General features: G+C 52.7%; 1 protein-coding gene across 2 annotated transcripts in view; it reads left to right on the forward strand.

Moving 5' to 3' along the window:
• LOC135535360 (actin-related protein 2/3 complex subunit 1A) overlaps positions 1-14,636 on the forward strand; it is an 18,663-nt gene extending 4,027 nt beyond the window's left edge. The window contains exons 6-10 of one of the 2 annotated variants that reach the window (XM_064962017.1): positions 1,414-1,626; positions 3,859-3,934; positions 4,537-4,730; positions 6,717-6,807; positions 14,575-14,636. In XM_064962017.1, the coding sequence (XP_064818089.1) occupies positions 1,414-1,626; positions 3,859-3,934; positions 4,537-4,730; positions 6,717-6,807; positions 14,575-14,613 (613 nt within the window). In that variant the 3' untranslated portion in view covers positions 14,614-14,636. Of the gene's footprint in view, positions 1-1,413; positions 1,627-3,858; positions 3,935-4,536; positions 4,731-6,518; positions 6,598-6,716; positions 6,808-14,574 lie in introns of those variants that run through there. The other variant, XM_064962018.1, reaches the window with a different exon arrangement.
• The last annotated feature ends 1,087 nt before the right edge of the window (positions 14,637-15,723 follow it).

Here is a 15,723-nt window from a genome sequence, read left to right on the forward strand (position 1 = left end):
GTACAGAAACCCAGCCTAAAACCCCAAACAGCAAGCAATGCAGGTGTACTGCCCCTGATCAATAGGTATTGATACGTACAGCCCCCTGATCAATAGGTATTGATACGTACAGCCCCCTGATCAATAGGTATTGATACGTACAGCCCCCTGATCAGTAGGTATTGATCAATAGGTATTGATACGGACAGCCCCCTGATCAATAGGTATTGATACGTGCAGCCCCCTGATCAATAGGTATTGATACGTACAGCCCCCTGATCAATAGGTATTGATACGTACAGCCCCCTGATCAATAGGTATTGATACGTACAGCCCCCTGATCAATAGGTATTGATACGTACAGCCCCCTGATCAATAGGTATTGATACGTACAGCCCCCTGATCAATAGGTATTGATACGTACAGCCCCCTGATCAATAGGTATTGATACGTACAGCCCCCTGATCAATAGGTATTGATACGTACAGCCCCCTGATCAATAGGTATTGATACGTACAGCCCCCTGATCAATAGGTATTGATACGTACAGCCCCCTGATCAATAGGTATTGATACGTACAGCCCCCTGATCAATAGGTATTGATACGTACAGCCCCCTGATCAATAGGTATTGATAAGTACAGCCCCCTGATCAATAGGTATTGATACGTACAGCCCCCTGATCAATAGGTATTGATACGTACAGCCCCCTGATCAATAGGTATTGATACGTGCAGCCCCTGATCAATAGGTATTGATACGTGCAGCCCCCTGATCAATAGGTATTGATACGTGCAGCCCCCTGATCAATAGGTATTGATACGTGCAGCCCCCTGATCAATAGGTATTGATACGTGCAGCCCCCTGATCAATAGGTATTGATACGTGCAGCCCCCTGATCAATAGGTATTGATACGTACAGCCCCCTGATCAATAGGTATTGATACGTACAGCCCCCTGATCAATAGGTATTGATACGGACAGCCCCCTGATCAATAGGTATTGATACGGACAGCCCCCTGATCAATAGGTATTGATACGGACAGCCCCCTGATCAGTAGGTATTGATACGTACAGCCCCCTGATCAGTAGGTATTGATACGTACAGCCCCCTGATCAGTAGGTATTGATACGTACAGCCCCCTGATCAGTAGGTATTGATACGTACAGCCCCCTGATCAGTAGGTATTGATACGTACAGCCCCCTGATCAATAGGTATTGAGACGTACAGCCCCCTGATCAATAGGTATTGATACGTACAGCCCCCTGATCAATAGGTATTGATACGTACAGCCCCCTGATCAATAGGTATTGAGACGTACAGCCCCCTGATCAATAGGTATTGATACGTACAGCCCCCTGATCAGTAGGTATTGATACGTACAGCCCCCTGATCAATAGTTATAATATATTACCCCCCTCTCTCTCCCCCAGGGTGTTCTCGGCCTACATCAAGGAGGTGGAGGAGAAGCCGGGCCCCACCCCCTGGGGGTCCAAGATGCCGTTTGGGGCGGTGCTGGCTGAGTTTGGGGGTGCTGGGGGGGGAGGATGGGTCCACTCTGTGTCCTTCTCCTCCTCTGGTAACAGACTGGCCTGGGTCTCACACGACTCCACTGTTACTGTGGTGGACGGTACCAAGGGATCCACGTGAGTCTCTCTGGGGGGAGAGTCTCTCTGGGGGGAGAGTCTCTCTGGGGGGGGAGAGTCTCTCTGGGGGGGGGGGTAGAGTCTCTCTGGGGGGGGGGGAGTCTCTCGGGGGGGGGGGAGTCTCTCTGGGGGGAAGAGTCTCTCTGGGGGGAAGAGTCTCTCTGGGGGGGGGGAAGAGTCTCTCTGGGGGGGGGGTAGAGTCTCTCTGGGGGGGGGTAGAGTCTCTCTGGGGGGGGGTAGAGTCTCTCTGGGGGGGGGTAGAGTCTCTCTGGGGGGGGGGTAGAGTCTCTCTGGGGGGGGGGGGGTAGAGTCTCTCTGGGGGGGGAAGAGTCTCTCTGGGGGGGGGGAAGAGTCTCTCTGGGGGGGGGTAGAGTCTCTCTGGGGGGGGGTAGAGTCTCTCTGGGGGGGGAAGAGTCTCTCTGGGGGGGGGGGTAGAGTCTCTCTGGGGGGGGGGGTAGAGTCTCTCTGGGGGGGGGTAGAGTCTCTGGGGGGGGTAGAGTCTCTCTGGGGGGGGAAGAGTCTCTCTCAGGGGGGGGGGAAGAGTCTCTGGGGGGGGGGGGAAGAGTCTCTCTGGGGGGGGAAGAGTCTCTCTGGGGGGGGAAGAGTCTCTCTGGGGGGAAGAGTCTCTCTGGGGGGGGGGGGAGAGTCTCTGGGGGGGGGGGGAGAGTCTCTCTGGGGGGGGAGAGTCTCTCTGGGGGGGGAAAGTCTCTCTGGGGGGGAAAGTCTCTCTGGGGGGGGGTAAGAGTCTCTCTAGGTGGGGGGGTAAGAGTCTCTCTGGGGGGAAGAGTCTCTCTGGGGGGGGAAGAGTCTCTCTGGGGGGGGTAAGAGCCTCTCTGGGGGGGGTAAGAGTCTCTCTGGGGGGAAAGAGTCTCTCTGGGGGGAAAGAGTCTCTCTGGGGGGGAAAGAGTCTCTCTGGGGGGGGGGAAAGAGTCTCTCTGGGAGGGGGGGTAAGAGCCTCTCTGGGGGAAGAGTCTCTCTGGGGGAGGGGAAGAGTCTCTCTGGGGGGGGGGAAGAGTCTCTCTGGGGGAGGGGAAGAGTCTCTCTGGGGGGGGGGGGAAGAGTCTCTCTGGGGGAGGGGAAGAGTCTCTCTGGGGGGGGAAGAGTCTCTCTGGGGGGAAGAGTCTCTCTGGGGGGAAGAGTCTCTCTGGGGGGGGAAGAGTCTCTCTGGGGGGGGAAGAGTCTCTCTGGGGGGAAGAGTCTCTCTGGGGGGGTAAGAGTCTCTCTGGGGGGGGGTAAGAGTCTCTCTGGGGGGAAGAGTCTCTCTGGGGGGGGGGCAGGAGCCTCTCTGGGGGGGGAAGAGTCTCTCTGGGGGGGGGGGGGGGAAAGAGTCTCTCTGGGGGAAAGAGTCTCTCTGGGGGAAGAGTCTCTCTGGGGGGGGAAAGAGCCTCTCTGGGGGGGGAAGAGCCTCTCTGGGGGGAAGCGCCTCTCTGGGGGAGAGTCTGGGGGGGGTAAGAGCCTCTCTGGGGGGTAAGAGCCTCTCTGGGGGGGGGGAAGAGTCTCTCTGGGGGGGGGGAAGAGTCTCTCTCTGGGGGGGAAGAGTCTCTCTGGGGGGGGGGAAGAGTCTCTCTGGGGGGAAGAGTCTCTCTGGGGGGGGAAGAGTCTCTCTGGGGGGAAGAGTCTCTCTGGGGGGGGGTAAGAGCCTCTCTGGGGGAAGAGTCTCTCTGGGGGGAAGAGTCTCTCTGGGAGGGGGAAGAGTCTCTCTGGGGGGGGAAGAGTCTCTCTGGGGGGGGAAGAGTCTCTCTGGGGGTGGGGGAAGAGTCTCTCTGGGGGTGGGGGGAAGAGTCTCTCTGGGGGGAAGAGTCTCTCTGGGGGAAGAGTCTCTCTGGGGGAAGAGTCTCTCTGGGGGGGGAAGAGTCTCTCTGGGGGGGGGGAAGAGTCTCTGGGGGGGGGGAAGAGCCTCTCTGGGGGGAAGAGCCTCTCTGGGGGGGAAAGAGTCTCTCTGGGGGGGGGGAAGAGTCTCTCTGGGGGGGGGCCTCTCTGGGGGGGGGGAAGAGTCTCTCTGGGGGGGCTCTCTGGGGGGGGAAGAGCCTCTCTGGGGGGGGAAGAGTCTCTCTGGGGGGAAGAGTCTCTCTGGGGGGGGGGGAAAGAGTCTCTCTGGGAGGGGGAAGAGTCTCTCTGGGGGGGGGAAGAGTCTCTCTGGGAGGGGGGGGTAAGAGCCTCTCTGGGGGGGGGGGGGTAAGAGTCTCTCTGGGGGGTTTATCTAACGCTGTGTATTCAAACTGTGTGTTTCAGTCCGTCTCAGCTGAAGACGGAGTTCCTCCCTCTGCTCAGTGTTCTCTTCATCTCTGAGAACAGCGTGGTGGCAGCGGTAAGTCTCTCTCCGTCTCTCTCTCTCCCCGTGTCTCTCTGTCCCTGTCTCTCTCTCTCTCTCTGTCCCCGTGTCTCTCTCTCTCTCTCTGTCCCCGTGTCTCTCTCTCTCTCTCTCTCTCTCTCTCTGTCCCCTTGTCTCTCTCTCTCTCTCTCTCTCTCTGTCCCCTTGTCTCTCTCTCTCTCTGTCCCTGTCTCTCCGTCTCTCTCTGTCTCTCTCTCTCTCTGTCCCCTTGTCTCTCTCTCTCTCTCTCTGTCCCCTTGTCTCTCTCTCTCTCTCTGTCCCTGTCTCTCCGTCTCTCTCTGTCCCCGTGTCTGTCTCTCCCTGTCTCTCTCTGTCCCCTTGTCTGTCTCTCTCTCTCTGTCCCCGTGTCTCTCTCTCTCTGTCCCCGTGTCTCTCTCTCTCCATCCTCTCTCTGTCCCCGTGTCTCTCTCTCCATCCTCTCTCTGTCCCCATGTCTCTCTCTCTCTGTCCCCGTGTCTGTCTCTCTCTCTGTCCCCTTGTCTATCTGTCCTCTCATAAATCAGAAAGGAAACCTGTATGCTGTTCCGTTGACGGAGGGTCCCTGACGTCTGTCTCTCTCTCCGTCTGTCTCTCCTCAGGGTCATGACTGTTGTCCCATGCTGTTCCGTTGTGATGACGGAGGGTCCCTGACGTTTGTCTCTAAGCTGGACCTTCCTAAAGCCTCCATCACTAGAAACATCTCCGCTATGGAACGCTTCAGAAACATGGACAAGAGGGCGACCACAGAGGACCGTAACACAGCCCTGGAGACACTGCACCAGAACTCTATCACGTAGGACACACACACACACACACTGCACCAGAACTCTATCACGTAGGACACACACACACACACACTGCACCAGAACTCTATCACGTAGGACACACACACACACACACTGCACCAGAACTCTATCACGTAGGACACACACACACACACACTGCACCAGAACTCTATCACGTAGGACACACACACACACACACTGCACCAGAACTCTATCACGTAGGACACACACACACACACTGCACCAGAACTCTATCACGTAGGACGGACACACACACACACACACACACACTGCACCCTGTTATATTGTCTCTAATCTACCAAAAGTTTTGAGAATGACACACATAATAATTTCCACAAAGTTTGTTGCTTCAGTGTCTTTAGATATTTTTGTCAGATGTTACTATGGATACTGAAGTATAATTACAAGCATTTCATAAGTGTTAAAGGCTTTTATTGACATGAAGTTGATGTCAATATTTGCAGTGTTGACCCTTCTTTTTAAAGACCTCTGCAATCCACCCTGGCATGCTGTCAATTAACTTCTGGGCCACATCCTGACTGATGGCAGCCCATTCTTGCATAATCAATGCTTGGAGTTTGTCAGAATTTGTGGGTTTTGTTTGTCCACCCGCCTCTTGAGGATTGACCACAAGTTCTCAATGGGATTTGGGGAGTTTCATGGACCCAAAATAATAACAAGGAGAAGTTGCTCTCGGAGGTGTTGGTTCTTTATTCATGTTCTTAGGCAAATTGTGAGTGAGCCCACTCCCTTGGCTGAGAAGCAACCCCACACATGAATGGTCTCAGGATGCTCTACTGTTGGCATGACACAGGACTGATGGTAGTGCTCACCTTGTCTTCTCCGGACAAGCTTTTTTCCGGATGCCCCAAACAACCTGAAAGGGGATTCATCAGAGAAAATGACTTTACCCCAGTCCTCAACAGTCCAATCCCTGTACCTTTTGCAGAATATCAGTCAGTGCCTGATGTTTTTCCTGGAGAGAAGTGGCTTATTTGCTGCCCTTCTTGACAACAGGCCATCCTCCAAAAGTCTTCGCCTCACTGTGCGTGCAGATGCGCTCACACCTGCCTGCTGCCATTCCTGAGCAAGCTCTGTACTGGTTGTGCCCCGATCCCGCAGCTGAATCAATTTTAGGAGGCGGTCCTGGCGCTTGCTGGACTTTCTTGGGCGTCATGAAGCCTTCTTCACAACAATTGAACCGCTCTCCTTGAAGTTCTTGATGATCCGATAAATGGTTGATTTAGGTGCAATCTTACTGGCAGCAATATCCTTGCCTGTGAAGCCTTTTTTGTGCAAAGCAATGATGACGGCACGTGTTTCCTTGCAGGCAACCATGGTTGACAGAGGAAGAACAATGACTCCAAGCACCACCCTCCTATTAAAACTTCCAGTCTGTTTTTCAAACTCAATCAGCATGACAGAGTGATCTCCAGACTTGTCCTTGTCAACACTCACACCTGTGTTAACGAGAGAATCACTGACATGATGTCAGCTGGTCCTTTTGTGGCAGGGCTGAAATGCAGTGGAAATGTTTTTTGGGGGATTCAGTTCATTTGCATGGCAAAGCGGGACTTTGCAATTAATTACAATTCATCTGATCACTCTTCATAAGATTCTGGAGTATATGCAAACTGCCATCATACAAACTGAGGCAGCAGACTTGGTGAAAATTAATATTTGTGTCTCAACTTTTGGCCACGACTGTAGTGTTTATCTATGAGGGAGACCAGAGGGACTGTCTGTCTGACCCTGTTCTATTGTCTCTCCTCCAGTCAAGTCTCTATCTATGAGGGAGACCAGAGGGACTGACTGACCCTGTTCTATTGTCTCTCCTCCAGTCAAGTCTCTATCTGTGAGGGAGACCAGAGGGACTGACTGACCCTGTTCTATTGTCTCTCCTCCAGTCAAGTCTCTATCTGTGAGGGAGACCAGAGGGACTGACTGACCCTGTTCTATTGTCTCTCCTCCAGTCAAGTCTCTATCTATGAGGGAGACCAGAGGGACTGTCGTAAGTTCTGCACCACGGGCATCGATGGAGCGATGACCATCTGGGACTTCAAGGTAACACAGACACGGAGACACACACAGAGAGACACACACAGAGAGACACACACAGAGAGACACACACAGAGAGACACACACAGAGAGACACACACAGAGACACACACACAGAGACACACAGACCCACACAGACACAGACACACAGACCCACACAGAGAGACAGAGAGACAAACAGACACACAGACCCACACAGAGAGACACAGAGAGACACACAGACACAGAGAGACACACAGACAGAGAGACACAGAGACTGACACACACACGGAGACGGACACACACACACACACACACGGAGACACATTCCTGGTCAGGTTCATTAATTAGTTGTCATCACATTGTGATTTTTCAATCCTTAAAGTAGAATGTAATTAATGATCTTCACTGGAATGAAATGTTGACAAGAGGACAACATGGCCCCCAGCTGTAGACCAGCCTTAGTCAGTAGACTGGTGACTCTGACAGGACAACATGGCCCCCAGCTGTAGACCAGCCTTAGTCAGTAGACTGGTGACTCTGTTAGACAGGACAACATGGCCCCCAGCTGTAGACCAGCCTTAGTCAGTAGACTGGTGACTCTGTTATTGACAGGACAACATGGCCCCCAGCTGTAGACCAGCCTTAGTCAGTAGACTGGTGACTCTGTTATTGACAGGACAACATGGCCCCCAGCTGTAGACCAGCCTTAGTCAGTAGACTGGTGACTCTGTTATTGACAGGACAACATGGCCCCCAGCTGTAGACCAGCCTTAGTCAGTAGACTGGTGACTCTGTTATTGACGAGGACAACATGGCCCCCAGCTGAAGACCAGCCTTAGTCAGTAGACTGGTGACTCTGTTAGACAGGACAACATGGCCCCCAGCTGTAGACCAGCCTTAGTCAGTAGACTGGTGACTCTGTTATTGACAGGACAACATGGCCCCCAGCTGTAGACCAGCCTTAGTCAGTAGACTGGTGACTCTGTTAGACAGGACAACATGGCCCCCAGCTGTAGACCAGCCTTAGTCAGTAGACTGGTGACTCTGTTAGACAGGACAACATGGCCCCCAGCTGAAGACCAGCCTTAGTCAGTAGACTGGTGACTCTGACAGGACAACATGGCCCCCAGCTGTAGACCAGCCTTAGTCAGTAGACTGGTGACTCTGTTAGACAGGACAACATGGCCCCCAGCTGTAGACCAGCCTTAGTCAGTAGACTGGTGACTCTGTTATTGACAGTACAACATGGCCCCCAGCTGTAGACCAGCCTTAGTCAGTAGACTGGTGTCTGTTATTGACAGGACAACATGGCCCCCAGCTGTAGACCAGCCTTAGTCAGTAGACTGGTGACTCTGTTAGACAGGACAACATGGCCCCCAGCTGTAGACCAGCCTTAGTCAGTAGACTGGTGACTCTGTTATTGACAGGACAACATGGCCCCCAGCTGTAGACCAGCCTTAGTCAGTAGACTGGTGACTCTGACAGGACAACATGGCCCCCAGCTGAAGACCAGCCTTAGTCAGTAGACTGGTGACTCTGTTATTGACAGGACAACATGGCCCCCAGCTGAAGACCAGCCTTAGTCAGTAGACTGGTGACTCTGTTATTGACAGGACAACATGGCCCCCAGCTGTAGACCAGCCTTAGTCAGTAGACTGGTGGCTCTGTTATTGACAGGACAACATGGCCCCCAGCTGTAGACCAGCCTTAGTCAGTAGACTGGTGACTCTGTTATTGACAGGACAACATGGCCCCCAGCTGTAGACCAGCCTTAGTCAGTAGACTGGTGACTCTGTTATTGACAGGACAACATGGCCCCCAGCTATAGACCAGCCTTAGTCAGTAGACTGGTGACTCTGTTATTGACAGGACAACATGGCCCCCAGCTGTAGACCAGCCTTAGTCAGTAGACTGGTGACTCTGTTATTGACAGGACAACATGGCCCCCAGCTGTAGACCAGCCTTAGTCAGTAGACTGGTGACTCTGTTAGACAGGACAACATGGCCCCCAGCTGTAGACCAGCCTTAGTCAGTAGACTGGTGACTCTGTTAGACAGGACAACATGGCCCCCAGCTGTAGACCAGCCTTAGTCAGTAGACTGGTGACTCTGTTAGACAGGACAACATGGCCCCCAGCTGTAGACCAGCCTTAGTCAGTAGACTGGTGACTCTGTTAGACAGGACAACATGGCCCCCAGCTGAAGACCAGCCTTAGTCAGTAGACTGGTGACTCTGTTAGACAGGACAACATGGCCCCCAGCTGAAGACCAGCCTTAGTCAGTAGACTGGTGACTCTGTTATTGACGAGGACAACATGGCCCCCAGCTGTAGACCAGCCTTAGTCAGTAGACTGGTGACTCTGTTATTGACAGGACAACATGGCCCCCAGCTGTAGACCAGCCTTAGTCAGTAGACTGGTGACTCTGTTATTGACAGGACAACATGGCCCCCAGCTGTAGACCAGCCTTAGTCAGTAGACTGGTGACTCTGTTATTGACAGGACAACATGGCCCCCAGCTGTAGACCAGCCTTAGTCAGTAGACTGGTGACTCTGTTATTGACAGGACAACATGGCCCCCAGCTGTAGACCAGCCTTAGTCAGTAGACTGGTGACTCTGTTATTGACAGGACAACATGGCCCCCAGCTGTAGACCAGCCTTAGTCAGTAGACTGGTGACTCTGTTATTGACAGGACAACATGGCCCCCAGCTGTAGACCAGCCTTAGTCAGTAGACTGGTGACTCTGTTAGACAGGACAACATGGCCCCCAGCTGTAGACCAGCCTTAGTCAGTAGACTGGTGACTCTGTTAGACAGGACAACATGGCCCCCAGCTGAAGACCAGCCTTAGTCAGTAGACTGGTGACTCTGTTATTGACAGGACAACATGGCCCCCAGCTGTAGACCAGCCTTAGTCAGTAGACTGGTGACTCTGTTATTGACAGGACAACATGGCCCCCAGCTGAAGACCAGCCTTAGTCAGTAGACTGGTGACTCTGTTATTGACAGGACAACATGGCCCCCAGCTGTAGACCAGCCTTAGTCAGTAGACTGGTGACTCTGTTATTGACAGGACAACATGGCCCCCAGCTGAAGACCAGCCTTAGTCAGTAGACTGGTGACTCTGTTATTGACAGGACAACATGGCCCCCAGCTGTAGACCAGCCTTAGTCAGTAGACTGGTGACTCTGTTATTGACAGGACAACATGGCCCCCAGCTGAAGACCAGCCTTAGTCAGTAGACTGGTGACTCTGTTAGACAGGACAACATGGCCCCCAGCTGTAGACCAGCCTTAGTCAGTAGACTGGTGACTCTGTTAGACAGGACAACATGGCCCCCAGCTGAAGACCAGCCTTAGTCAGTAGACTGGTGACTCTGACAGGACAACATGGCCCCCAGCTGTAGACCAGCCTTAGTCAGTAGACTGGTGACTCTGTTATTGACAGGACAACATGGCCCCCAGCTGAAGACCAGCCTTAGTCAGTAGACTGGTGACTCTGTTATTGACAGGACAACATGGCCCCCAGCTGAAGACCAGCCTTAGTCAGTAGACTGGTGACTCTGTTATTGACAGGACAACATGGCCCCCAGCTGTCGACCAGCCTTAGTCAGTAGACTGGTGACTCTGACAGGACAACATGGCCCCCAGCTGTAGACCAGCCTTAGTCAGTAGACTGGTGACTCTGTTATTGACAGGACAACATGGCCCCCAGCTGTAGACCAGCCTTAGTCAGTAGACTGGTGACTCTGACAGGACAACATGGCCCCCAGCTGAAGACCAGCCTTAGTCAGTAGACTGGTGACTCTGTTATTGACTGGACAACATGGCCCCCAGCTGTAGACCAGCCTTAGTCAGTAGACTGGTGACTCTGTTATTGACAGGACAACATGGCCCCCAGCTGAAGACCAGCCTTAGTCAGTAGACTGGTGACTCTGTTATTGACAGGACAACATGGCCCCCAGCTGAAGACCAGCCTTAGTCAGTAGACTGGTGACTCTGTTATTGACAGGACAACATGGCCCCCAGCTGTAGACCAGCCTTAGTCAGTAGACTGGTGACTCTGTTATTGACAGGACAACATGGCCCCCAGCTGAAGACCAGCCTTAGTCAGTAGACTGGTGACTCTGTTATTGACAGGACAACATGGCCCCCAGCTGAAGACCAGCCTTAGTCAGTAGACTGGTGACTCTGTTATTGACAGGACAACATGGCCCCCAACTGTAGACCAGCCTTAGTCAGTAGACTGGTGACTCTGTTATTGACAGGACAACATGGCCCCCAACTGTAGACCAGCCTTAGTCAGTAGACTGGTGACTCTGTTATTGACAGGACAACATGGCCCCCAGCTGTAGACCAGCCTTAGTCAGTAGACTGGTGACTCTGTTATTGACAGGACAACATGGCCCCCAGCTGAAGACCAGCCTTAGTCAGTAGACTGGTGACTCTGTTATTGACAGGACAACATGGCCCCCAACTGTAGACCAGCCTTAGTCAGTAGACTGGTGACTCTGTTATTGACAGGACAACATGGCCCCCAACTGTAGACCAGCCTTAGTCAGTAGACTGGTGACTCTGTTATTGACAGGACAACATGGCCCCCAGCTGTAGACCAGCCTTAGTCAGTAGACTGGTGACTCTGTTATTGACAGGACAACATGGCCCCCAGCTGTAGACCAGCCTTAGTCAGTAGACTGGTGACTCTGTTAGACAGGACAACATGGCCCCCAGCTGAAGACCAGCCTTAGTCAGTAGACTGGTGACTCTGACAGGACAACATGGCCCCCAGCTGAAGACCAGCCTTAGTCAGTAGACTGGTGACTCTGTTATTGACAGGACAACATGGCCCCCAGCTGTAGACCAGCCTTAGTCAGTAGACTGGTGACTCTGACAGGACAACATGGCCCCCAGCTGAAGACCAGCCTTAGTCAGTAGACTGGTGACTCTGTTATTGACAGGACAACATGGCCCCCAGCTGTAGACCAGCCTTAGTCAGTAGACTGGTGACTCTGTTATTGACAGGACAACATGGCCCCCAGCTGTAGACCAGCCTTAGTCAGTAGACTGGTGACTCTGACAGGACAACATGGCCCCCAGCTGAAGACCAGCCTTAGTCAGTAGACTGGTGACTCTGTTAGACAGGACAACATGGCCCCCAGCTGTAGACCAGCCTTAGTCAGTAGACTGGTGACTCTGACAGGACAACATGGCCCCCAGCTGTAGACCAGCCTTAGTCAGTAGACTGGTGACTCTGTTATTGACAGGACAACATGGCCCCCAGCTGAAGACCAGCCTTAGTCAGTAGACTGGTGACTCTGTTATTGACGAGGACAACATGGCCCCCAGCTGTAGACCAGCCTTAGTCAGTAGACTGGTGACTCTGTTATTGACAGGACAACATGGCCCCCAGCTGAAGACCAGCCTTAGTCAGTAGACTGGTGACTCTGTTAGACAGGACAACATGGCCCCCAGCTGTAGACCAGCCTTAGTCAGTAGACTGGTGACTCTGTTAGACAGGACAACATGGCCCCCAGCTGAAGACCAGCCTTAGTCAGTAGACTGGTGACTCTGTTAGACAGGACAACATGGCCCCCAGCTGTAGACCAGCCTTAGTCAGTAGACTGGTGACTCTGACAGGACAACATGGCCCCCAGCTGAAGACCAGCCTTAGTCAGTAGACTGGTGACTCTGTTAGACAGGACAACATGGCCCCCAGCTGAAGACCAGCCTTAGTCAGTAGACTGGTGACTCTGACAGGACAACATGGCCCCCAGCTGTAGACCAGCCTTAGTCAGTAGACTGGTGACTCTGTTAGACAGGACAACATGGCCCCCAGCTGAAGACCAGCCTTAGTCAGTAGACTGGTGACTCTGTTATTGACAGGACAACATGGCCCCCAGCTGTAGACCAGCCTTAGTCAGTAGACTGGTGACTCTGTTATTGACAGGACAACATGGCCCCCAGCTGTAGACCAGCCTTAGTCAGTAGACTGGTGACTCTGTTATTGACAGGACAACATGGCCCCCAGCTGTAGACCAGCCTTAGTCAGTAGACTGGTGACTCTGTTAGACAGGACAACATGGCCCCCAGCTGAAGACCAGCCTTAGTCAGTAGACTGGTGACTCTGTTATTGACAGGACAACATGGCCCCCAGCTGTAGACCAGCCTTAGTCAGTAGACTGGTGACTCTGACAGGACAACATGGCCCCCAGCTGAAGACCAGCCTTAGTCAGTAGACTGGTGACTCTGACAGGACAACATGGCCCCCAGCTGAAGACCAGCCTTAGTCAGTAGACTGGTGACTCTGTTATTGACAGGACAACATGGCCCCCAGCTGTAGACCAGCCTTAGTCAGTAGACTGGTGACTCTGTTAGACAGGACAACATGGCCCCCAGCTGAAGACCAGCCTTAGTCAGTAGACTGGTGACTCTGTTATTGACAGGACAACATGGCCCCCAGCTGAAGACCAGCCTTAGTCAGTAGACTGGTGACTCTGTTATTGACAGGACAACATGGCCCCCAGCTGTAGACCAGCCTTAGTCAGTAGACTGGTGACTCTGTTATTGACAGGACAACATGGCCCCCAGCTGAAGACCAGCCTTAGTCAGTAGACTGGTGACTCTGTTATTGACAGGACAACATGGCCCCCAGCTGAAGACCAGCCTTAGTCAGTAGACTGGTGACTCTGTTATTGACAGGACAACATGGCCCCCAGCTGAAGACCAGCCTTAGTCAGTAGACTGGTGACTCTGTTATTGACAGGACAACATGGCCCCCAGCTGAAGACCAGCCTTAGTCAGTAGACTGGTGACTCTGTTATTGACAGGACAACATGGCCCCCAACTGTAGACCAGCCTTAGTCAGTAGACTGGTGACTCTGTTATTGACAGGACAACATGGCCCCCAGCTGAAGACCAGCCTTAGTCAGTAGACTGGTGACTCTGTTATTGACAGGACAACATGGCCCCCAGCTGTAGACCAGCCTTAGTCAGTAGACTGGTGACTCTGTTATTGACAGGACAACATGGCCCCCAGCTGAAGACCAGCCTTAGTCAGTAGACTGGTGACTCTGTTATTGACAGGACAACATGGCCCCCAGCTGAAGACCAGCCTTAGTCAGTAGACTGGTGACTCTGTTATTGACAGGACAACATGGCCCCCAGCTGTAGACCAGCCTTAGTCAGTAGACTGGTGACTCTGACAGGACAACATGGCCCCCAGCTGAAGACCAGCCTTAGTCAGTAGACTGGTGACTCTGTTATTGACAGGACAACATGGCCACCAGCTGTAGACCAGCCTTAGTCAGTAGACTGGTGACTCTGTTATTGACAGGACAACATGGCCCCCAGCTGAAGACCAGCCTTAGTCAGTAGACTGGTGACTCTGTTATTGACAGGACAACATGGCCCCCAGCTGTAGACCAGCCTTAGTCAGTAGACTGGTGACTCTGTTATTGACAGGACAACATGGCCCCCAGCTGTAGACCAGCCTTAGTCAGTAGACTGGTGACTCTGTTAGACAGGACAACATGGCCCCCAGCTGAAGACCAGCCTTAGTCAGTAGACTGGTGACTCTGTTATTGACAGGACAACATGGCCCCCAGCTGTAGACCAGCCTTAGTCAGTAGACTGGTGACTCTGACAGGACAACATGGCCCCCAGCTGTAGACCAGCCTTAGTCAGTAGACTGGTGACTCTGTTATTGACAGGACAACATGGCCCCCAGCTGTAGACCAGCCTTAGTCAGTAGACTGGTGACTCTGTTATTGACCGATGTGTTGTTGTCTCCACAGAGTCTGGAGGCGTCCATCCAGGGGCTGAGGATCATGTGAAGGACCAGCTAACCCCCCCTCCCGTTTCCCTGACAACCCCCCTCGTTTCCCTGACAACCCCCCTCCAAGCGGCCAGTAACAGTCTGACCACGCTAAGAAGTATCTGATTTAAAAAGCACTGACTACACACACACACACACACACCCTCTCTGAGCTGACATTACTGCTGATTGTTTGTTTATGTAAACGAAGGGTCATAGGTCAACTTGACGACCCCGGGATGTACCACATTCCACATCAGTGTGTTTTTTCTAATGTAATAATAACAACAACAGGTGTTTTGTGTCTAAAACGACTTCGGCGCTACAACACCAAGTCACCATTGAAGAATGTGCTGAGTCGCAAATGTGACCAGATGGCACACTAGTCCCTATATAGTGCACTACTTTAGACCAGAGTCCTATAGCACACTAGTCCCTATATAGTGCACTACCTTAGACCATAGTTCTATAGCACACTAGTCCCTATATAGTGCACTACTTTAGACCAGAGTCCTATAGCACACTAGTCCCTATATAGTGCACTACTTTAGACCAGAGTCCTATAGCACACTAGTCCCTATATAGTGCACTACTTTAGACCAGAGTCCTATAGAACCCTATTCCCTATATAGTGCACTACTTTAGACCAGAGTCCTATAGCACACTAGTCCCTGTATAGTGCACTACTTTAGACCAGAGTCCTATAGCACACTAGTCCCTATATAGTGCACTACTTTAGACCAGAGTCCTATAGCGGCTATCCTCTGTGACGTGTCCCTATGGGCCCATGGTCAGAAATAGTTCACTGTCAAGGACCCAGGGTGCTATTTGGGATGGTTCCTATGTCATCAGATGGAGGATGTACCTGTGATGTGTCTAATAAAGAATCAGTTGACACTACCGAGTCGCCTGTCTGTCACTCTGCTCTGCCGAGTCGCCTGTCTGTCTGTCGCTCTGCTCTACCGAGTCGCCTGTCTGTCGCTCTGCTCTACCGAGTCGCCTGTCTGTCGCTCTGCTCTACCGAGTCGCCTGTCTGTCTGTCTTGCTCTGCCGAGTCGCCTGTCTGTCTGTCGCTCTGCTCTACCGAGTCGCCTGTCTGTCTGTTGCTCTGCCGAGTCACCTGTCTGTC

This window comes from Oncorhynchus masou, unplaced genomic scaffold (genome assembly GCF_036934945.1).
Source record: "Oncorhynchus masou masou isolate Uvic2021 unplaced genomic scaffold, UVic_Omas_1.1 unplaced_scaffold_486, whole genome shotgun sequence".
NCBI classification, from domain to species: Eukaryota; Metazoa; Chordata; class Actinopteri; order Salmoniformes; family Salmonidae; genus Oncorhynchus; species Oncorhynchus masou.